Source organism: Trematosphaeria pertusa (assembly GCF_010094035.1).
Source record: "Trematosphaeria pertusa strain CBS 122368 unplaced genomic scaffold BU26scaffold_17, whole genome shotgun sequence".
Classification (NCBI taxonomy): Eukaryota; Fungi; Ascomycota; class Dothideomycetes; order Pleosporales; family Trematosphaeriaceae; genus Trematosphaeria; species Trematosphaeria pertusa.
This window is the reverse complement of record NW_022987228.1, coordinates 911309-930688: the sequence shown is the minus strand read 5'-3', so window position 1 is coordinate 930688 and position 19380 is coordinate 911309. Positions and strand designations below refer to the sequence as shown.

Here is a 19380-nt window from a genome sequence, read left to right as displayed (position 1 = left end):
CGGAGCCGCCGTGCCGCAACAACATGCTAATACCACCCAGTATCCTGCCGCTTTTGCTTCGTGGCTCCTCAATTTCGACAAGCCTCGATTTCAGAACCGCCGTTACGTTATACATCCGCACTGGCACACCTGCTTTGTTCAACGTTGTGATGATGGCATTGGGTCGGGGGCGTCTATGCGATACAATATGCAGGGTCTGGGGGACTGGTCTGAGGGATCTGCTGCGATAACGGGAGTGTGAAGGAGCCAGAAGATGGATATAAGAGCGCGTCGAAGGGTCGAGTGGATTGATCGGCGGGCTCTCGCAGCGGGGACTTCGCACTTCCACTCCAATTCTAAACTCCCACTCAACGGCTGCGAAGCGGTTCATTACCCCTGAGAGGTTTCTGACGTTTGTCTTCCGTGGGTCGTCACGCCTCCCATATTCGATCAACCCTGCTTCACGCGGTCTATTCGTATTCGTCTCCCATCCTGCAACATGCAGAATTCTCCAGGGCTATTCTTGGAGGGATCACGCTGGCACGCAGGGCCTGCGATGCGATGCGTTAGCTCTTCTCTTCTGTTTCTGCACAATTCGTGCGTTGTGCGGATTTCCACAATGGCGAAGATGGGAAGAACCTGTAGAGATATGTAGGAAAAGGAGTCACTGTAATAAGAACGCTGGGGCGTTATTCTCAGGAGCAAGGTCGAAAGCGTTTTGCCAGGCTAGGGATAAATAAAATGCGCCTGCAGATAGGCGAAATCCTGCGCATGCCAGGCGTCCTTCCTGAGGCGATGAGTATTTCTAACCTCTATCACAGGCGCCAATTCTGTGTGCCGGGCGTTATACAGTGACGAAGTTGGACTACGGGTTAAAGGGCTGATGAGGAGATTTTAGACACGATAGACACGATATAGACTAGCGCACCGAATTCCAATTGAGGGGCCTGGAAAAGTTGCTAGTTCTAAAGCATGGGAGAAGGAGGCCGTGTCAATTCTCCCCCTTCCTTAGTCCCCTACACTAGGCGCTGTTTATATATCCTGCTGAGGCTGCGTGGGAGGCGCCCAGTTCCAGCAACACGGCTCACAATACCACCCTTTAGCCTTAGCTTAGTGGCGTCTTCGCAATTGATGCCAACCTCCTCTCGCAGACCATCAAAGTCCTCTGCCACCCAAGTCGCCGTAAAGGTGTCTTCCTGCGTGCCCTTCTCGAGTATCCAAAACTCTCCCCCTGCATCATCGAGTAGCTGGAGGCACAGCCTAGTCTTAATATCAACCCAGTCGCCGTCCGTGCCACGGGGGCGTGCAAACACGTTCCCGAGCATGAGGAAAGCGTGCGTAGTACTTGAAGAGTCGTCTGCCATCTCCTCTAGCATCTGTGCTTGGTTAGCTTTATTATTGCAAAAGCAGACGGCGTTACGGACGTTGGTGAAGCAGAGGATCTCCTCACGCTGAGGTGAATCGTCGTCGTCCTCGTGCTCCCTCTCTTGAAAGGTGCACGGTTTAAGCATGTAATCTTGATGCTCGTTGTGGCCGATGCGCATGCGGCAGTGTACGCGGTGCATGCCTAGAAGACTGGAGATTTCATTGACGGATTTCTCGATGTCTTTGCGTTTTATCTGGGGAAGGCCTTTGAGTAGCGCTCGTAAGTTCGGCTCGGAGAATAATTCTTTGTCCATGGCTCGGAGTCGAAGGCGTGCTTCTTCTACTTGATCGGGTGTCCCCGTCATGCTAGCGAATGCAAGGCTGGTTGGAAGTATAGATAAGTTGTAGACCAGGGGATTGTGGTTGATATCCTTTTTAAGAACTGCATTGTGGTTCCATGTGCACGGATCACAACGGATCGGGGCCTCATCTCCGGCGCATTAGCCACTAACTTTGTCACTTCGAGTCTTCACTCCTCCCACGCGATTCTACCTCGAGAGATAGGCCTATTTCGCTCCTACTTCCTTGCTAGTATTAAGCTAAAGTTCTTAGGCAGCGCGTACCTGAAAGGGAACCTTACTTGGAAGTAAATCGAGACCTCAACCTCGACATCGACCTTGGCCTCGACCTCGACCTCGACCTCGACCTCAGCGACTTGAAGGTACGGACTTCTCACCCTTATCTGAAGAGCGGCGCATTGTCATCCCTACACGATCCTCAATGGCATTCCCTACCTTTTTAAGCATTAGATGAAGCGTCTGAGGTTGAGAAGCGATTCGCTGAGTGCGCGGGAATCCATTTTGCGTCCCAGTGGCCATGTATTCGTTCCACCTTACGGCACTGGCAAAGCACGTCTTACGATGTTATCTGACGTACCTTGCAGGGTTATGTAAATACAGGGGCAACGCCCTTGTTAACCAAGAGGAAGAAGAAGAGCTTCAGCTATTCCCGCCCCCTTCCAAGCTCGGCGACTAGTTGGAGGGGACAATCGAGGCGTGTCGTGGGGAGTCCCGATGATGCAAGGCCCTGGATCAGTCAACCGGCTAGGCTCATGTGGCTCTGCCGCTTGTCCTCTTTTCGGCTTCGACATTGACAGGCCTTTGCTCAAGCCAGACTACATTCCCGTTTGGGGGGTACAGCATGCTCGCCTGCTCGCAGAGAGTTCGCATTTACAACAGCGGAGCCCTCCTCGCATTGTCGTGCACTCCAGAGGTCGCCTAAGAGACCGCCCCACGATAATGGATCCAGATTGGAAGCGTCTGGCATTTTCGACTCAGCTCCCACCGCAAACATCGGCATATCCGTACCACAAAGGAAACCCGCTAGATCAATTTGAGAGCAACTTGTTTGGCAACTGCCACATTTTGTCTCTAGGCGGAATGTCGGAAGGCCGTCGAATACGATCAAGCGAGCGCAGCTGACGTGCAAAAGGTAGATCCAGGCAGAAGTTCGGAGAAGCGCAAGCGGATGGCGCGTGCGAGCTTGAGGACAGCGACCAGGGCGAGGACGGTCCTACTGTCAATTCCCGCTGAGGCCATATAGCACGTGCAGCGGGCTGTCTCAACAGATGATTGGCTCCCAGGCCGGTGACTGCCAATGAGGCAACGCGCTAGTCCACGCTAGTACGAAAGAGGCTTAGACTTATACTTTCTCTCACCTCGTTTCCCTATTTGAGCTGCTGCAGATATCAGGTAAACTTATTTGCAGGCACATCGAATCAACCAACTATGGTGACGTACAACTATAGCGAGCGCGTGGAGCAGCCCGTGTCTGACATGACATCTGCCGAGCGAGACCAAATCCGTGCCGATGATCTCTATCAAACAACAAAGCAGCTGTGTGCAACTGTTAGCACCTTCGAGCAGTTGATGCGAACGATTCCGGAGCCAGACTCTCGAATATCAGATCTAACGAGCCAATTTGGGGAGTCGGTTGCATATACAAGCTCGCTGCTGCACCAGTTAAACGACTGCCTCCAAGGGAGCAGCGATTCTGCAAGCGACAGAAATGGCAGACTTGAAATCGATATTGATTCCGGTGGCGATAGCGATGACAGCCTTCAAAGCCCGACCGATTCTGAAAGCGGCGGTGGCAGCTTTCAAAGCCCGACCGATTCCGAAAGCAGCGACAACGACACAGATGCCGATTCTCCTCTCTCTAGCCTTGAATTTAGCAACAACGACATCAGTCTCGGAGATTACGATAATATTATATTCTGCAAAGACGACGATGATAATGGTTCTGGCGACGAAGATGGCAATCTCTCCCCTGGCACGTTAGCAAAGGTGATTCAAGTGCTTCAAGTGCTTGTCGGTCAAATCAACAATCACAGATGGCGTCTAGCCCCAAATTCGCCCGTTCCATACAGGGAGCCACAAGGAATACTGCTCAATATAATCGTCGCGGCCATATTCCCATCACCGGATCGGTTTGCGAACCACTTCAGCGGCAAGACTTCTTTCATATGGTTAATATACGAAAGCTAATCCAGATTAACAGTGGAATACCTTAAACAGCTAGGGGTGCACTTTGAGCATAATTACGAAGGAGGCTGCGGTCTGTCAGCAACATATTTTGTGTTCTTTTACGGCCCAGAGAAGTGCGCTGTTACCTGTACCAGGCCGCGGTGCAACAATAACTACGTCGCTCGAAAACAGCGCGAACTCCGGGACCAGAACACAAAGTCGCTCGAAGCAGTAATGGACAAGGCTAACAAGGTCCTACGAGAAGAAGAACTGCGTTTTCAAGAGACGCCCCAATACAAGTACTGCCCGGATAAGGAGCAGCGGGCCAGGTTGCTCCGTGACCACCGAGAGATGGTACTCTCACAACGCATGAGTGAGGAATTCGACTTTCTGCGGTATACAGACGTGCCTGGATTTGCCCTTGACGCGTTCTTGAACCCCAAGGCTTGCTGCTGGCGCTGCAGGAACATACATGCATTCAAGGAGGACGAGCGCTGGAGCGAAAAGTATGATCCGTTGTCATTTTCTTGGGAGCGTCAAGGGAGATACAACTGCGGTTGCGCCGAGCCCCTTGGCGCATTCGCAATAGCATGCTGGCGTCGGGGAGGAGGATGAGGAAGTCTATTGGTGTCACGTTATGGGGGTAATCTCTTTGCTCCGCGAACGGTCTAGTGTGCATCTGTTGAGGAGGCACTAGGCCGTCTGGGCACCTAGTTATAGGCACCATGAAAACCTGTCCTGTCTACCTTCTTTCCCCTCTCGCTTTTCTGGAGTCGGGTGTCGGCAACAGAATGCGACTGAGCTATGCTAGAATATACCAATCGCCGCTACGATGCATATCAGTGCCGCTAGCAATAAGAGGGAGCTCGTGCGTACCAGCTGATAACTCAACATAGGCGTCGTATACATGCATGCAACTAAGTTGGCCTTGAACGATATTTAGTTGAGGTCAGCGGGAACCATCGCGCGTGCTTTTTAGCATGCTTCCCGGAGCCAGTCGCACCTGGAGCAATTATACTTCATGATACCGTCGCGAAGAACAACCTCTCTGTCGAAGGATATAGTATCGGCGGAGGTTGGCGGCGGAGCCGGAGTTCGCGGGCTTGGTAGCGTGGTGGGTGAGGTCGGATGAGGGCTTAGGTAAGCGAGAAGCTAAGGTTGGCTGGTTAGCTGAGGTCTGCACCAGTGGAAGGACCAGCCAAGAGGGTACGGAAGGGTGAACTGGAAGTCGCGTATTCCCGAGGTGCCAAGAGCACGGCCCCGCCAAAGCGCCGAGCGGCGGCCGGACCCAAACTCAACTCGCCCATATCCTCGCATTCCCTCTAGCTATGTACTTTGACCGATGTCCGCGCCAGAGTGTCGAGGCTCGACTTCATACATCTTTCCAGTACGGCCCGGTGTGATAGTAAAGCAACCGGCCGAGGTATGGAAGGAATCGCCGGCGTACAGGAGGCTGACAGAGAAGATCGCAAACAATTTCTTAGTCGAACAGCAAATACTAGAGGCGCTAGGAGCCCATCCCAGGATTGTGAAGTATTACTCCTCGTTTCTGCAGCACGCCGGTTCCCCGCTGACACTCCCTTCAGATACTATGGATGGCAAGACGAGCCCGAGAGCCTACGCGGGTTGCTCCTTTCTAAAGCCAGCCATAGCAACCTCCAACGATACCTTGAAGCGAACTATGATAGCATTCCGCTCTCTATTTGGCAGATGTGGTGCAGGCAGGTTGTTGAATCCATCTCATACATTCACCATCACGGGGTGGTACACTCCGATCTGCGCCCTGATAATTTCCTAGTTCACGCGACCACATCGACGTCGTTAGATCTGTGGCTTTGCGACTTTGGTGGCTCGACCTGCGAGAAGCTCAGTTACGGTGTCCTAGCCGTATCTGGCAAAGCGCTATCGGCCCCTTCGGCCTCCGACCTCCGACCTCCGGCTGCATCTCAACACCAAAACAAACAACACGGCTGCCTATTCTTGTGCGACAATGCCCATTATATCGCCGCCATATCTCATCCCCGACCTTCGTGGTGCCAATGACTCTCCATTCTGTTGTTGTCGCCGCGTGGATTGCCGACGTCGATGCTGCTCTCGCCGAGTGGCGCGAAAACAACGAAAACAACCCCCTCTCCCCCAGCCCTCACGCCCGCAAGCGCAAGCGGGCCCGTAACGCACAGCACCGGTCCAGCCCCGCGTATAGTCGCGACCCGCCGGGGCCACGAAAGCGGCGTGCACTTGCTCCTATCGAGAACAACATGTCGCAAAGAACGCTAAGGGACCGGAAGCAGGGCAAGGTGCCGGTGCTCTCGCCCACCCCCTCGGCTGCCAACTTCATGAACACCATCTCATCCCCGAAATTCACCACTGCGACGAGCTCGGTAGCCGCCGACAGCGCATCGCACGTTTCCGAACCCGTACCCCAGACAGGTCGAGCCTCCGAACGAAGCGGAGGAAATCGTAGTCGATCAGCGAGTCCGGCGAAGAAGCTCAGAGACACGGTTCTCCTCGACAAGCCCATGCGATGGCTATACCCCGACAAGAACACAAAGGCAGTGCTTCGCGACCACGGACTGGGGCCGTACTGGGAGGAGTTGGAATCCATATCGCATGACGTGGGCATTGTCCCTCGCGCGATCAAGGACAAGCTAGGGCGGACGGAGCGCGTGTTCGAGCACATGCTGGCTGCGCCGCCGTCGGCGGTGGAGAACGTCGAAGACACCGACATCAGCATCTTTGACGTCGACAGCGAGCAATGGGAGTACAACACGCTGAAGAGCATAGTCAACGTCGCGCGCACGCTGTCGCTCGACGGCGCCCACGAATCGCAGTGGAACACCAAGGTGCACGAGCCGCTCTTCACCCTCGCCCTCGCCCCGTTCCAGCACGCCTTCGAGTCCACGACCGTCACCACCGCGAAGCCCATCCGCGAGTTCGCCCCCTCCTTCCTAGACGACGCCAGCGACCCCAAGGTCGTCGACTTTGTTGTATGCTGGAAGCCCGACGCCGACGCGCAATCCCGCCTCAACGGCCTCCTCCGCGCCCAGGACGAGAACCTCCGCACAATCAACCAGTCCCTGTACAACGACAAGCACCCCGCCCTCATCTCGATCGAGACTAAGCGCGGCCACAACGACGAAGACGACGCAAAGTACAAGCTCGCCATGTGGATGGCTGCCTGGCAGAACTCCATCGCACGCTTCACCGCCCCGGAGACGCGCTGCGTGCCGCTGCCGGGCCTGCTTGTGTTTGGACATACGTGGGAAATGTACTGGATGCTGGATTGCCAGGACGAGGTCGCCATTGTGAAGGCGCCGTGGGCGGTCGGTGACACGCAGACGCTGCTGGGCTGTTATCGGCTGCTGGCTGTGCTGAGGTGTCTGTGTCGCGGGTGGGGCGAGGAGGTTTTTCTGCCGTGGTTTAGAGAGAGCGTGCTGGGGGATGGGGAGGGCTTGGGTGGATAGTTGTTGCTCAACGTAGGGATGGATACCGATGCTATTTCGGTTCTGTGGCTGGGTATATATCCTAGTCCTAGTCTATTGTAATGAAATGACTGCACGACACTCTTCTACTCCTTCCCCTTCTTCCTCCATTTCTCCTTTTCTCCTTCATCGTCACTTATCGCTTATCTCCGCCCGCGTCGTCTTGAGAAGCTGACACGGTAAACTGGAAAGAATATGCTGAGCAAACCCGCTCCTTCCGACTAACCAATCAGCCGCGCGGTACTCAACCTAAACTTAACCCAATCCAACTGCTTCCTCCATTCATTCGTCGTGCAATTCGAACAGGTGGAAGCGCAAGCGCCGGAGCAACATCTCATCTCATCTCATCTTATCTCGAGAGACGATACGAGGGCGGAGAGAGTAGGATACAAGGATAGATAATAGATAATAGTATCTCGCGGCGGGGATGTGGAGAAGCTGGCGTAGAAGAGAGTGGATGGCGTGGAGGGAGGAGGATACGAGGAGGGAGGGGGAGGGGACAGGGGAGAGAGGGAGGCTGGGATGTGCGGGAGAGGGTGGGGGAGGTATGGAAGGAAGAGCCTTGGTAGTGGGTGTGACCGCGGTTTCTTTTCTTTTCGTTTGGGTTCGAGTTTGGATTTGGGTTTAGAGAGAGGAGAGAAGTCTGTCGTAGTGCTCGTAGCGTTCGTAGCGAGCGTTAGGGGATAGGGAGCAGCGCGGCGTCTGAACTACATTGCCTGGTGCGAAAATCCACAACAATGCAGAGTGTAGTAGATTTTCTTACACTCGATCGGAGTACAACATGGATCTATGGATGAGGGGGCTTGGGCGGTGTGCTGGGGATGCTGAAGAGGAAATTTAAATGTATGGGGGAGTGGGGAAATTTGCTGGGTTGGAAGTGTGGATTTGGGGGTTGGATGGTTTTGCGGCGGATAGTTGTGGGGGGTTTGTGCGGGAGGCGGGGAGGTTATGAAGGTGGGGAGAGGTAGCAAGTATTGAGACATGAGTTAATTGATTGAGAATAAGAGAAATATGGCTATATATATATGACCCAAGTTACATGTAGCAGTAACCATATTCGGCAACAATACTGTATTGGCGATAACAAGGTTGAGCGAATTACTAACTGCGCCTAGTGCAGCATTCCCTCTATGGGCGTTAGCCCTAGATCAACTACCTCACCCGCCGCATCACCACCATCCGCTACGTCAGCCTCTGCGCCCACAACCCCCCTCATAGACCAGAGACCACACTCAGCGGCCCACGAGCCACCCAAGAGAGAATACTGCGCGTTGTAGTCCGGCCACGAGTTGTCAAGCTGGCAGACGGTGGAAATAGTCTTGTAGAGATTGAAGACGCAGCTGTCCTGTCCCATCGCAGCAAAATCCAACCGCTGACTGCCCTTTAGTGTGCCAGGGTTGCAGCTTGCCAGATAAAAGGCAACGGTGAAGACTATGCTGCCTCCATTCTCTGCGCCGGTCTTGGAGACCGCGTTGTATGGAGTAAGGGCCTGGGCATCCAGGACGACGTGACGAGCGATGAGATCATGGCACACTTTTGCAGCGCCGGAATATGCAGCAGTGGCGTTGAAGCGCACATATGGCTGGCCTTGAGGCTTGATGCACACTGGCGCTTGAGGACCGGAGTTCGGCGGGCTAGACGGAAGCGAGGCTTGTGTGCAGGATCCTTGGACCTGGTTTCCTTCGCATGCACTTGGGGTTGGCAGCGGGCTTGGAGTAACGACAGCCGATGTCAGGGTTGGGACTTCTGCTGTTGATTGGACTGAGGATACCAGACTCGATGATTGGACTGAGGATGCCAGACTCGATAATTGGACTGATGTCAGACTCGATGATTGGACTGAGGATTCTAGGCTCGTTGATTGGACTGAGGATACCAGACTCGATGACCAGTGGAGAGGACAGCCGGCGCTTCTCTTGACGTGGCGCATGGGTGTCCAGTCAAAGTTAAAGTCGTAACGCCACGAAAAGGTCCTGGTCGCAGCATCCCAATAGTGTTCCTGATGGGCGTTTACCAGGTCGTATCTCTCCTGCCATTCGGGATAATAGAATCCTGGAAGAGACCTAGATTCTGTCCCCATCGTCTGAATCATCTCGAACAGATCCGACAGGTACTCAGAAGGCCTGCGGATGTTGGGTAAGACGTTGCGCTCCATGTACTCCTTGTACGCCGCTGCTAGACCGCCGGGGACGGCTCTTACGTAAGTCGGATCTCCCGCATATCGGTTGTTGGCGTCAAATTCGACACTATGATCGTTAGCGTTCCTGCCTCCACTGCACGGGTCTGAACTTACAGCGCTGTGTAAATGGCTCTGTTGGTTTCCGAGATCAGGTCCGTCATGCCCCGTAGCTCCAAGACACCATAGAGAGTGCGCTGAAATTGGGCAATCATGTCATCCCACTCATCTATTGCGGACCATTTGTTCAGTTGGTTGCTGGACCATGTCCACCGGTCCCAGTTATTCGAGATCTGGTAGTCGGGGCTCACATACGCCTCGTGGAAACGCCCCCCGCTGTTGGGGAAGAAACTGCCTTTCGCCTCGTTGTTAAGGTATGAAGACATCGCAACGAATTTCAGGTTCGAATCACTCGCAATCTCGTTCCAAACATTCTGTATAAGGGAAATCTGGCAAGGATGGCTGAAAAGGATACGGTTCGCATCTGCACACGTAGGAAGGGTGTTGACGAGCTTCTCAAAGAAGTCCTTCAGCCACTTCTTTTCGTCTGCATACAATGAATGAGCCTGGCGCTACAATTATCTGTGTGCGTACTTACATGCATGGTCCAAGGATATTCGGGAGTTCTCGAAACCCTGTTCACCATTATAGTCGACCCAAGGAGGGGCATTGACAAATCCATTAGCGTCTAGACGGGTGGTGGTGAAGACAACACTTTGACAGGGTCCTGCTTGAATAGAGGTAGCTTTATCGTAACGTCGCACGACCGTGAATCGTGATGACATTGTGCCACTCTTTTCAGCTATGAGCAGTTCCGGGTGAGGTTGAGGCCAGGCGGGTCGGGTAAGCGGTAATGCGGCTGGTGTATGCAACCGACAAGATCCAAGAGTAGCTATTTTCGATGCTGTGCCTCTTTTTTGAATAGGATCGAGGGTAATACGGCCAGCTATTGCGCGTTTCTCCACGCCGGTCGTTGATTCGGGAAAGGCCGGAGCTGCTAGACTGGTGCGACGAGGGAAACACGCACGTGTACTCTCGCTCGTGATTGTTATTGTTGTCCCTTGCACGGAGCATCCAGTAACTGGAGGAAGGCACGACGTGGTGTATGAGTTGCATGATTGGGCTGACATGGAGGTTGCACATTTGGCTATGCAGTTGGAGGCAATGGTAGTCGCAGCACATCTAGAAGTGGCAGTTGACGGCGTGTATGTTGTTCTCCCTGACTCCGGAGGCGGGTTACTCGGAGACGGCGGAGACGGCCGTGATCCACTAGATGGGAGTGTAGGGGGCAGTGTCGAAGCCGGGAAAGACGGCTGTGGACCACTGGAAGGGATTCCAGGTGGAGGAGGACCATCCGTATCAGGCGGCGATGTGCAGTCTCCTCCGGACACACCAAACACCCTCACGCAAGGCATGTGAAATGGTGGCAGCCCTGGAAGCCGATATTGTACATTTGGGAGCTGAGGGAGGTTCAGGAGCGCGACTCCACGATAAGGTCCAGTTAAGATAAACGGGAGTACGGTTGTGTGTTGTTCCGAATTGGTCGTAGTTATCCAATCATTGGCGGTGAGGGAGGAGGCAAAAATAGTGATGACAGAGAATCCAGGGGAGACAGAAGTGATAGTAGCGCTTAGTGTGCTGCCCGGGGGCACTAATAGCCCTCCGGTGCTACCAGGAACGCCATTTGATGTAGTGGTCGCGGCCTGAGATTGTTCCAAGCTTGATCTTGTTTGGGGCAAAGAGGTTGTTATCACTGAGGACACGGATGTTGCGTTGATATCGACTCCAGGTCTGCCACTAGGAGAGGTCACCGTGGGGATAGGAGGATTTGTAGAGGATGTATGAGTTGTGGCCAGGGTACTGCTCTTTGGGAGATCCGTGGTAGTGGGGGAATTAGCATCCGGATGTGTAGAACCTCCTGGGGGGTTACTCGAGAGACTTTGTGCCGTGGTGATGGTAGGGAAGACGGATGGAAAATATAAAGAAGAGGTAGCGTCGAAGCTGGTGTTGCCGCTGCTCATAACCAAGGTCGAGGAAATGAACAAGGGACTCGAGGGGGTTGTGAGAGTGGTTGCAGCGCTAGCACTGCTGTTCGAAGTCAAGGTTCGGTCGGCGACTGAGCTGATAGTAAGAGAGGAACTGGAGTAGGGAAAATTGCTGGGCAAAGTGGTATTTGATGGATAATCTGAAAGGTGGATGGGGATATTCTGCGTGGGCGGAACAGATGGGGCAACTGGTGGCGAATGAGTGGAGGAGAGATTCGCGAGGGCCGAGGTAGAGCATGCATGAGAGAGGTGAAGGAGAAAGGCGAGGGCCGCGATGCGAAAGAGATAAGAAGCCATGGTGAATTGGCTGTAGCTTACAGAAGCAGCGGCCGTGATTGCGCTCTTTATACCGCTGCAAAACCCTGCATAAGTAGGAGGCATTGGAGTAAAGGGCTGGTAGGGTCCTGGAGTTCTTCGAGGATGTCGAGAAGTGATTGATCGGCGTGGGCGGGTGCGAGGGCACCGGCACGATACACCCGCATAATAAAAGGTACTACTTGTGATAATGGCACCCGAGTTCGGGAGTTTCATTAGGACGGAAGTAACCTTGGCTATGTCGCAGCTGATCAAGTGATGTGTATGTGCACGGCTCGGATACTAGCGCCTTGGCGATCCCCGAGGACCATTCCTTCGACTCACTTCTTTGACTCGCTCCTCCACCGCATCACCACGCCCACCACTTGGCGAAGAGGAGCAGAGCACCTGAGCAGTCTACTCAGTACCAGTCAGCCATGCCGCCATCGCGAGACCAAATTTACTGCTGCATCTGCGGAGCCCCAACGATTGATCCAGGCTACTGGTAGGTGCTTTGTCCTCGACTATACCGCCGCGTTTCTCTCTTTCTGCTCACCTGCTTACCTGAGGCTCGACAGGACGCCCGACTGGCCACGAAAAAAATGGCTCACGGATATTATCCTTTTGACCTCAGCGCACGTTACACGCGAGCAGACCGAGGAACTGGACGAGTACTACCGAGCTCGCCCCCGAGCTCGCCCATTTGTAGAATACGCGCCTAGTCTTGGCCCTGCTGCACCCCCGGACTCACCGCAGCGCTGCGTGCGACTCGAAGCGACGCACAAGGACTACGGATTGTTCACCCTGCCGTCGGGTGAAGAAGTCGTTCCGCTCTATGTGGAGTATCGTCCGCTCAGACAGGCGGAGCGCGGTTCTCCGCTATACCTTCCCGTGCACCGGGCCTGTCTTACCGTTGCGGACCGCTACATAGAGAGTGCAGCATTGGCGCCGGCGCCGATGCCTGATTCTATTACTTCCACCCGGCAGCTGTGGAAGGTGCTGTACCGACGGATGCCTGGTAGTGTTGGCGGATGTGTGTGGGAGCTGCCAGAGCCCCATGACTACTTCGGTGGAGCCTTATGCCGCAACGTCGATTGGGAGGCTGGAGATGATCCGGCAGCGGCGATGGTTAGTTAACATCCGAGCATGATCCAACATAGGCTAAGCAGATATAGCTTCACGAACAGTGCCCGCTACAGATCACTAACATCACCGAATTGGTGCTGGGTAACCTCAAGGCGCGGTCTGCATACTCGACTGCAGTTGCAGAAGCTCCCGAAACGGACATCAGTCCCTCGACATTCCCGTGGCTGTGGGACCTCGACATGGACTTGATGAGAGAAAAGCGGAAGAGCGGGGACTGGGACTGGGAGGGACTTGCGCGTCAGCTCTCTCTCTCGGCCATTTGCGAATCAGGGGATGCGCGTCTAGATCTGCCGCTGCAGCTTCGCAACCGTTGTCGCATTTGGCGGCTCTTGGAGAAAGCGCGCGTTGACGACATAGCGAAAGAGGTATTTCAGCGGCGCGCAGAACACTGGCACTGGCGGGCTTTCCTACCTTCGAACGGCCCCTGCCCCCCGCCAGCAGGCCGCGGGTCCTGCCCTCCAAGTTCCACCAACGACGGTCATTATGGCCCGCCATCGGCCCATACACGTCGCCCTCCTCCTCCGGAGCTCTCATAGCCCCGCATAGCATCCGAGCTCATGGATAGAATCTAACTCCTCATACTCGATCTCTCAGCTAATTTCCTGCTGTGAACAATGTTGACTAAAAGCGGCACCTTAGTAGAGCTTCTCGCCCTACAACGAGCTGACAACTTCAGAGAGCGTAGTTATAGAGCTGGCGCTACTGATGACGGCGGAGGATTCTGCTGGCGGCAGACGAGCGTGAGGGTTCTGCTGCCGAGGCCGTGTAGAGGTCGCAGGCGGCTGACGAGCGTGAAATTTGCGCCGGCGGTAGTGTGGGTTGATGACGTTGTGTGAGGACGTGCCGCCATCGTTACCTAACGTGAAAATCCTACGCTGCAGCTCCCGACCTGTCCTCGAATTCAGCACCATGCACGTACAGTACAGCTCGTTCGCTGCGACTCCATCGCCATCGAAGGGCGCGCCATCCAGAGGCTAGGCGTGGGTGCTTATCACGCAGCCGCACAATCGACAGGAACCATCGTCGTCCCCAGCCCACGACGTTATCAGCAACCCCAGCACTTCTCTCTCCCAACCGCTAGATCTTCAGCCTTATTCTATGCCAGCTCTCTTCGACAGCCGCCACATCTTTAGCCTTCGATTCACCCGTTCTACCCAAAAACCGCTGCATCCTCATCCTGCAATGTCAAGCCTGTTCTCCTTGACAACCAACAGATCCTCCGCCCTACAATTTTCCCTTCTCAAACTAAACCGCAAACAGGACCCCCGGCCATCTCTCAGACACCGTTCACGTAGATGCGGATAATGCAAGCTTCAGTGCGCTTCTCTCCCCTGTATTCCCTCTGTCTGATCTCGACCTCGACTCCGATGACGCCCTGACTCGAATAGGATAGAAGAATCAGGCCTCGGTGCCGAATGATGAAAGCATGACCGCACCGGCGCACCACACCATACAATCTAATATCCATTTCTAGAAAAGCGGTTCCCCTTGCCGGTATTGAAAAGCGAGTCGAGGGATCCGTCCGAGACATGGGAATGCGAAGGGAAGAAAAACACGAGCCCATCCCATCTATCCCATTTCGCGCTCGAACCCACTAAGGTCTAGGATTCCTAACAGTGACACCGGCACTTGCGTGTGTGCAGGTTGATCGGATCCCCGTTGCCCGAGGGAAGTGACCGGTATGGACAGATCTTGTGAAAGTCCTTTCCTTGCTCATGCTAATGCCGATGCTGATGCTGCTTTTCGTCCTCGAATGTGCAAGTTGGTTGTAGATAATCCGATCGATTGATCTGCCATGAAGCACAATCTTCGGGCGGACACTTACGCGTCTGCGTAAGTGCCCGCCAGCTCGTAAGTATGATAATTCAACCCCTTAGACTTGGATTCTCGAACCGCGACTGAATATACTTGATATAGCCGTAATACGCCGTATATGCGCCAGGCCGAGCGATACCTGAGGTAGGTGCCTAGTCGCTGGTGCGGCTGGATGCCCACCCCTAGGGGGGCAAGTACAGTTTCTTAGTGCGCATGATCTTGTGGGGTTGCTGTCGAAGAAGTGGACCAAGGCGTCTGTGAGGAGCTCGGAGTTCGTGCTGCGCGCGATGAGGCACAGAGTGAGGAAGCGGTGGCGGGCCTCTAGAGATCGTTTCTGGCGACTGTTTTGCCGGTTTAGTCGAGAATATAGAGGTGTTGTAGTGCCAAATGGAGAAAGAGGGTGCGAGGGGACAGCTGTATCGTCTTGCCGTAAAGGGGTATCACGGAAACGTTCCGGTCCACGAGTTTTCTCCGGAGCCCAAGTGTAAATTCAGCATAAGGAGGTTACAAATTGCGAAAGCGCAGAAAACGGGAAAGTTTCAATCGTCGTTGATTGCTGTTAGAGGCCCTAGGTGACGAAGTTCAGGATCACTATTTCTATGCCGATACTCATTTCTTTACTGTTATCGTTCACGATAGTTCTTTATTGACACGTATGGCGTCCGCCAAATCGCCACCGAGTTGCTTCAGGTGCTATTTGGATCCGGCAGCTGGGTCTTCTGGTCCGGATAGTACAAAATTGCTGAGAGGTCTGCCCGGTACGGCCTCGAGCTTGTTCTATTGCTGCCTGCATGATGGCAATACGTGGTGGGGTGGGTGAATGTATGCTTCTAGGATGATACTCGGACTGGATATGACGTGTTTCCTGCGCCCTCTGAGTACTTCGCGGGGAGGGAGGATGGCTGTAACAACCAGTAGAAGCCGGTGGGAATTGATCGCCAACCTACGAGTCCCTGCAGTTCCGCCGAAGAAACAGGAGCCGAGGTGAACGATATTGACACGCTCCATTCTTCTGGGTCTGTTGAGCATGTGTCAACGTGTGAGTACGCCTGCGAAGGCGGGCATATGTCGAATATCGGGGACTGCAGCAGTGCGGTAGCTTCTCCGTCTGGTAGAATGAGCGATCGTCGTTCCGGCTGATGGTGTGCTTGAGAATGATCAAGTGTAGTTTCCTTCTCTTCGCGGTCATCTCTCCGTCAATTCTCAATCGGGTTCGGTTACCAGCGCGGAGACGGGGACTTCTAAATGGGGTAAGGTGACGCCGTCGGTGTTGGTGTTGAGCGATGCGCTGCTTTGGGCAGCGTCAGGCGCGCTGAATGGGAATCAGATTCAAGAAACCTTCCTAAATCCCTCGCCGCCCTTCTCCCTCTCTTGATCGCCCCATCCACAAAGCCCCAGGTTGACACGTTGGCACGACGAGAATATCCTTCAACTGCGTCTTCATGCCGGCGGCCGTAGGACGCTGCATATTGAGATCAGATCGTATTACACGATACTGAACGCTGAGATCGGCAGAGTAAGCACACAGCTCGAGCTGAGTGATAGCGGTGAGGAGCCCTGCTGCATCGTGAGCCACAATGTGCATTATGCTTGGAGACGTTGATACGCGTTGCTAACGCCGAGACTCCCGCAATGATCCAGTCCTCGATCGCGGCATGGCTGACGAAGCCTACATCAGCCATGGTGGTGATGTCCGCAGACGTCCGATTCAGATTTCGAGCGGGATTAACAAATAGAAAGCCCCGCAATAGCAGACATTCTGGGTGTCTCCTGAGAGTTGCTTGTGTCAACAGATTGTGGCTATGACACAACTGGCGTTGTTTGTTGGGATTCGGGTAGCTACCAGACATGATCTGCTAACCATATCGGTAGGTTGACGCCGGTGTCACCCTGTATGTTGACGAGGAGGGTGCCTCGATTCTTCGTCGCTACCTGAACTGTGCATACTGATACCGCGTCCGAGCCCTCCGATCTCCTGGCCGCGTGGCTGACGCCACGGAATCCGCCTAATATGAATCAATCGCCAGCCTATGAGGCGCGGTGGATGCGGAGCTCTTCATGTCTTCCATGCGATACAGGCGAAGTGGAATGGATCGCGAATGTAGCGCGGCCGTAATCACCGGATAATATGAAGTCCTCACTGGCACCGCTGGAAAGGAGGACATAGTGCGTATTCTCTATTCGGCCTTTCCCGCCCGTTCTCGTCGCTTTCTTCTAGCTAAAGGGCCCTGGTCCGTAGACACTCTACGCGCATGACTTTCCTGGGGTGATTGGAACGATAGACGGCGTGCCCGCCCATGAAGTCTTGATGGCCATGTATGCGCTGGTAGTTAGGCTCGGGATGTTCGAGTGGGACGTAGATGGGGCGCTTGAGAGTACCTCCCAATATTCGTTTGCAGCTCCCCATGGATTTCTCAGCCGCTTGGTAGGAATGGAAGGGGGTAGCGTATATTCACAAACATACTGCTGTATCTGGTCGCTAGCGAAGTGCAAGATAAGTATTGTACGAAAGTGTGTATTAGAGTAAAGAAGAAAGGTAAGGCTGAGAAACCCGACATCGGGAAAGTGTGGTGCCGAGGCGCTAAACGTGCACTAGTCCTATCTCGGATTAGCACAGACCGCGCGGCCATGACCCGAGGTCTCGAACCGAGGCCGACCTTTGTAGCAACGTCTCTTCGACTCTGGAGTACACCACCTATAACTACCCCGGTCGTGCCAGCAGCGTTGCTACAAATTCTGCCGACTTCTCCTTAAGTAGACAGCTTCCGCAGCTGGACGAACCAGAACATGCGCATGCACCCGCTGCTCAATACACAGTACCTCCTGCTAACCACGAGATAGTCTATACAAGCTCTCCTTCACGCCTTCGGCGTGGTGACAACGTTATCACTCGACGTCGCCGCCGCCACCTGACTAGAGCCCAGCACACCTTCTAGATGCTGGAACCCGAAGGCATGCGGCAGCCATGGATTCCAGCCACCTCATATCTCTATATAGTCCCTTCGGCTCTATTAGCACTCAATCAACTTATGCTAACTCCGCACAGGTGCCCTTCAAGCCCCGAAAGCTCTTTGAGAACTCCGTCCATGTGCTCGATTTGCGCATTGTCAAACAGCTATCCGACACACGGCGGCTCGTCTATCCGCACGCGGAAAAGCTCCTCTCTGCGCGACAAGGGAGGCTATGCTACTACATCTCCTTGTACCCTGGAAACCACCGTGCACATTCATCAAATATCCATGAGATTTCGCTATAACACTCCCCAAATCGTTTGCAGAAAGAAAGCGCGCTTCAGCCTGTCTATCTATTGGCCGCCGACTTATTTACGACAAACAAAAGTCTTACATTCGCTCCAGTGACTATTACTGGGCCGCGCTGCTGGCGGCGGCCGTTCTTCCGATTTGCACGGACGCGGCCGAGGTTCCATACCGCCTGCGAAGAGAAAGACGCTCGAATTCGCCGACAAGCAGACACCACCGACTATTGTGCGTAGACGCTGTGATCCTTCATGACGGACGAGGGGCCGAGCTCCCTGAACACGCCCATCCAGGATGAGCGGCCAAACAAAGATGGATTGGTTTGCTCGACACGGAACCAACGGCAATTCGCACGCGCGCAGACACACCAATCCTCCCCCTCGCCACAAGGGACTATACGAATAACACATCCCCTTCTACGTACGACGGCATAAACCTCAGAGTTACGCCCTTGACGCGTAATCGCGCGGCGCTCGAAGCCCGACGTCCGAGGCGCGACCAACCAGCTTACAATCACTCCTGAGAAGGCGCGTCGGGAAGAAGAGCCGCAAGGATCGGCACGGCGCCGAGGCGCGGGCGAAGCCCCGTAATTGGTGGACCACGCATTATCGACTGACAGGAACGGCACTCGCCATTACAATGTTACTCACCCCGCACAATGTCAAAGCGAAGCATAAGTCGATCTTCGAATCCTGCTTCAACAACTCGGGGTTCTTGTGCCGTGAAAGAGGGGAGCGGAAGGGAGTAAACCCGCCGGACTCGTCCATGATACTGTTAGAACGGCCGGATTGCGTGGGGAATGCCACAGTCGTTCGCTGCCCTGTCTGAGCCGACAACGATCTGGGGATGGCTGGTCTAATGGCAATCCAGCTTACGCAGGGCAGGTGGAGGCGATTTCACGCTACGATGGCAAACAATGTTAACGTCCGTGCAAATCGGCTTCAGCATCGTTCGTCATAGGCCAGGAGGCGGCTTTTTCAGGAGACGGGAAGTCGCAGCAGTGGTACACTTAGTAAGCGCAATCCAGGTTACCATCTAACGTATCGCAGGTTGGCCATCTTATACTATGACGCGTCTAGCCCCTTACTACTAACCTCCGTATATCTGCTCGACGAGGGACGGGCGGTGGAGCGTATATTCGAGCGCCTATAAGGCATGGAGCGGGACCAGCTGGCTTGACAGGGCTCTCTAGATGTATTTCCGAAAGTGTCGACTTGCGACGCGGCGTGCGCAGCAGATTCAGCAGCTACTGAAGATAACGATTCGAAGCATCGTGCTCAGGCCGTGAAGCCACGT

At 54.3% G+C, this 19380-nt stretch overlaps 7 protein-coding genes across 7 annotated transcripts; 4 read left to right on the top strand and 3 right to left on the bottom strand.

The window, feature by feature from the left end:
• Positions 1-682: 682 nt before the first annotated feature.
• Positions 683-1770, bottom strand: BU26DRAFT_119310 (uncharacterized protein). The gene is made up of 2 exons (XM_033819498.1): positions 1404-1770; positions 683-1355 (listed from the first exon to the last, which is right to left on the bottom strand). The coding sequence occupies exons 1-2, from the start codon at positions 1707-1709 to the stop codon at positions 996-998; spliced, it is 666 nt and encodes a 221-aa protein (XP_033678554.1). The 5' UTR covers positions 1710-1770; the 3' UTR covers positions 683-995.
• A 1361-nt stretch (positions 1771-3131) lies between these two features.
• BU26DRAFT_555002 (uncharacterized protein) lies at positions 3132-4511 on the top strand (the record flags this gene model as incomplete). The annotated part of the gene is made up of 2 exons (XM_033832298.1): positions 3132-3689; positions 3921-4511. 2 exons carry the CDS (start codon positions 3132-3134, stop codon positions 4482-4484), a joined length of 1122 nt encoding a protein of 373 aa, XP_033678553.1. The 3' UTR covers positions 4485-4511.
• A 700-nt stretch (positions 4512-5211) lies between these two features.
• BU26DRAFT_436879 (kinase-like protein) lies at positions 5212-5912 on the top strand (the record flags this gene model as incomplete). Its single annotated transcript, XM_033824196.1, has 2 exons — positions 5212-5414; positions 5486-5912. 2 exons carry the CDS (start codon positions 5212-5214, stop codon positions 5910-5912), a joined length of 630 nt encoding a protein of 209 aa, XP_033678552.1.
• An 866-nt stretch (positions 5913-6778) lies between these two features.
• On the top strand, positions 6779-7309 carry BU26DRAFT_407531 (uncharacterized protein; the record flags this gene model as incomplete). The annotated part of the gene is made up of 1 exon (XM_033822883.1): positions 6779-7309. A coding segment is annotated over one exon (531 nt), but the record flags the coding sequence as incomplete, so codon positions are not given.
• A 1153-nt stretch (positions 7310-8462) lies between these two features.
• Positions 8463-10312, bottom strand: BU26DRAFT_570236 (uncharacterized protein; the record flags this gene model as incomplete). Its single annotated transcript, XM_033833982.1, has 3 exons — positions 8463-9597; positions 9645-10074; positions 10126-10312. 3 exons carry the CDS (start codon positions 10310-10312, stop codon positions 8463-8465), a joined length of 1752 nt encoding a protein of 583 aa, XP_033678550.1.
• A 1927-nt stretch (positions 10313-12239) lies between these two features.
• BU26DRAFT_609563 (uncharacterized protein) lies at positions 12240-13573 on the top strand. The gene is made up of 3 exons (XM_033835932.1): positions 12240-12371; positions 12445-12994; positions 13042-13573. Exons 1-3 carry the CDS (start codon positions 12304-12306, stop codon positions 13546-13548), a joined length of 1125 nt encoding a protein of 374 aa, XP_033678549.1. The 5' UTR covers positions 12240-12303; the 3' UTR covers positions 13549-13573.
• A 2439-nt stretch (positions 13574-16012) lies between these two features.
• BU26DRAFT_119183 (uncharacterized protein) lies at positions 16013-16874 on the bottom strand. The gene is made up of 2 exons (XM_033819497.1): positions 16434-16874; positions 16013-16384 (listed from the first exon to the last, which is right to left on the bottom strand). The coding sequence occupies exons 1-2, from the start codon at positions 16675-16677 to the stop codon at positions 16170-16172; spliced, it is 459 nt and encodes a 152-aa protein (XP_033678548.1). The 5' UTR covers positions 16678-16874; the 3' UTR covers positions 16013-16169.
• Between the last annotated feature and the right edge of the window lie 2506 nt (positions 16875-19380).

Coding starts and splice junctions, on each gene's coding strand:
- BU26DRAFT_119310 (XM_033819498.1), bottom strand. CDS start 1,709: ATGACGGGGACACCCGATCAAGTAGAAGAAGCACGCCTTCGACTCCGA. Junction 1,356..1,403: donor AGATCCTCTGCTTCACCAAC/GTCCGTAACGCC, acceptor AACCAAGCACAG/ATGCTAGAGGAGATGGCAGA.
- BU26DRAFT_609563 (XM_033835932.1), top strand. CDS start 12,304: ATGCCGCCATCGCGAGACCAAATTTACTGCTGCATCTGCGGAGCCCCA. Junction 12,372..12,444: donor ACGATTGATCCAGGCTACTG/GTAGGTGCTTTG, acceptor GAGGCTCGACAG/GACGCCCGACTGGCCACGAA. Junction 12,995..13,041: donor ATGATCCGGCAGCGGCGATG/GTTAGTTAACAT, acceptor AAGCAGATATAG/CTTCACGAACAGTGCCCGCT.
- BU26DRAFT_119183 (XM_033819497.1), bottom strand. CDS start 16,677: ATGTCTGGTAGCTACCCGAATCCCAACAAACAACGCCAGTTGTGTCAT. Junction 16,385..16,433: donor AGTCTCGGCGTTAGCAACGC/GTATCAACGTCT, acceptor ACGATGCAGCAG/GGCTCCTCACCGCTATCACT.